This window comes from Morone saxatilis, unplaced genomic scaffold, assembly GCF_004916995.1.
Source record: "Morone saxatilis isolate NCDOM2014 unplaced genomic scaffold, NCSU_SB_2.0 Contig15, whole genome shotgun sequence".
Classification (NCBI taxonomy): domain Eukaryota; kingdom Metazoa; phylum Chordata; class Actinopteri; family Moronidae; genus Morone; species Morone saxatilis.
The window spans coordinates 1257281-1259058 of NW_023339707.1; the positions used below are offsets into that span (position 1 = coordinate 1257281).

The 1778-nt window shown below is 42.0% G+C and overlaps 2 protein-coding genes across 2 annotated transcripts in view; both read right to left on the reverse strand.

Moving 5' to 3' along the window:
• cfap126 (cilia and flagella associated protein 126) overlaps positions 1-1778 on the reverse strand; it is a 27380-nt gene that overhangs the window by 10414 nt on the left and 15188 nt on the right. The gene's annotated exons all lie outside the window — the stretch shown is intronic.
• The window catches only part of ap4b1 (adaptor related protein complex 4 subunit beta 1), a 16633-nt gene that overhangs the window by 7602 nt on the left and 7253 nt on the right, over positions 1-1778 (reverse strand). The window contains exons 8-10 of the mRNA XM_035656150.1: positions 1559-1670; positions 1042-1125; positions 768-871 (exon numbers count right to left, since the gene is read on the reverse strand). Of these exons, the coding sequence (XP_035512043.1) occupies positions 768-871; positions 1042-1125; positions 1559-1670 (300 nt within the window). The remainder of the gene's footprint in view (positions 1-767; positions 872-1041; positions 1126-1558; positions 1671-1778) is intronic.

Here is a 1778-nt window from a genome sequence, read left to right on the forward strand (position 1 = left end):
ATGAGAAATAAAATGAACTTTTTTGATTTTAGCAAATGGCTGCAATGAAACAAAGAGTGAAAAATTTAAAGGGGTCTGAATACTTTCCGTACCCACTGTATATATAGCGTAGCCATGCCATGCCCCGCGAGAGGAACACATGCAGATCTGCAGAAGAAGTGCTTGATCGCCTTGCTCATGCGTCTCTTGCACAGAACTTAGCCAAATATGAATTTGGAAAAACCACCATCACCCACTTAGAAGACAGGTGGGTGGAGGCCAAGTGCCCGCCATAGCAGAGTTTCCCATTCCTTCCACTTGGAGAGCCGTTCGCAGGTTCTTAGGCATGGCAGGTTACTACAGGAGTTCCACTGTTGTCCATCTTCTGACCAGTTTGCTCAGTCCTAATGTAGATTTTGTGTAGACTCCTCCGTGCCAACATGCCTTTGAAATTGTTAAGTCTCTCCTTAGCCATGGCCCTGTGCTAATACTTTTGTACTTTTGCTTAACTAAAACTTACTTCTTACAGAGTATATTTACATTCTAGTATTGCTATTTTCACTTTCACCACTGTTGTTTGTTTAATATTTTACATAGTACCCCATAGTATTTTGCATATTATTTATGAGTGTCAGTATGGATGTGTTTGGAAGCTGCTGACAGCAGGACTGGCTTTTAATTGAGTAGTTTTACCTTGTGGTACTAGTGATTTCACTTAAGTAAAGGATGTGAATGTGGTGACATTTTAACATCCAGGCAGTATGTGGGTGTGGCAGCTGGGGTCTGACCTGACTATCCTGTAGCATCTCCTCGCAGCCCTCGAGAGCCAAACACACAGTGTCGCTACACTGAGGACACACCCAGACCAGGTCGCGCATTGTCTGCACCACCGCTAAGGAGTGTGGGTGGGGGGAGAGGGAGAAACTTTAGTTGTTTGAGGAGAAAGATTACATGTAAAAGCAGGTTCTGGTGACTGTGACGATTCAAATGAAATGGCTCTTCTGTGTCACTTTAACAGCTGCATACTGACAGACTACTATGTATGCAATGTGTATGTTTTACCAGAAGTGATGTGCTCCTGTTTGAGCGCGAGCAGTCCAGTAAGGATCTCTAGACATCTGTCACTGTAGCTCCGCCCAATTCGACCTGCCAGTCCGCACAGGATAACAGAGGATATGAGTGAGAGTATGATTGTAATATATTCATATATTGCCTTTAAACCCTTATGTTTTTAGAATCCTAAAAAAAAAATACATTCAAAATACCAGACAATATGTCAAAACGGATGGTGCTGAATGTTTTCCTTCTTCTATTTACTGTTCAACAAGTGTGATGAGGATAATGATGACATTTGCACTAACAGCGAAGTTTGAAAGGAAATAAATGGAGAAGCACTATCTGCAGTAGTTAATATTTGGGAATAACGTGTACAATCAAGACAATAGGATACAGATATTCTTGAGTATAGGCTGTGTTACTGTGAGCAGCTCAGCTGTTTGTTTTGTAATACAGGCACATACGTGTGTACATGGTTGTGCATTATACGTCCACATAATACTGCAATTGTGTGTGTGTTTACCTATAGCTGATATTGCAGCCTGGGCGGTGTCAGTGTTGACATCAGTGCAGTATCCTTTCAGCTCATCCAGTAACATTGTGACATTCTCATCATTCACCAGCTCCACCAGCACCTGCAAACACAACAGTACTTGACTGTTACTGCTAATACTGGGTAGTAACTCTGTCATATCAATGCACGTTACAAGGTCCACTGAACAACATTTAGGAGGATCTATTGT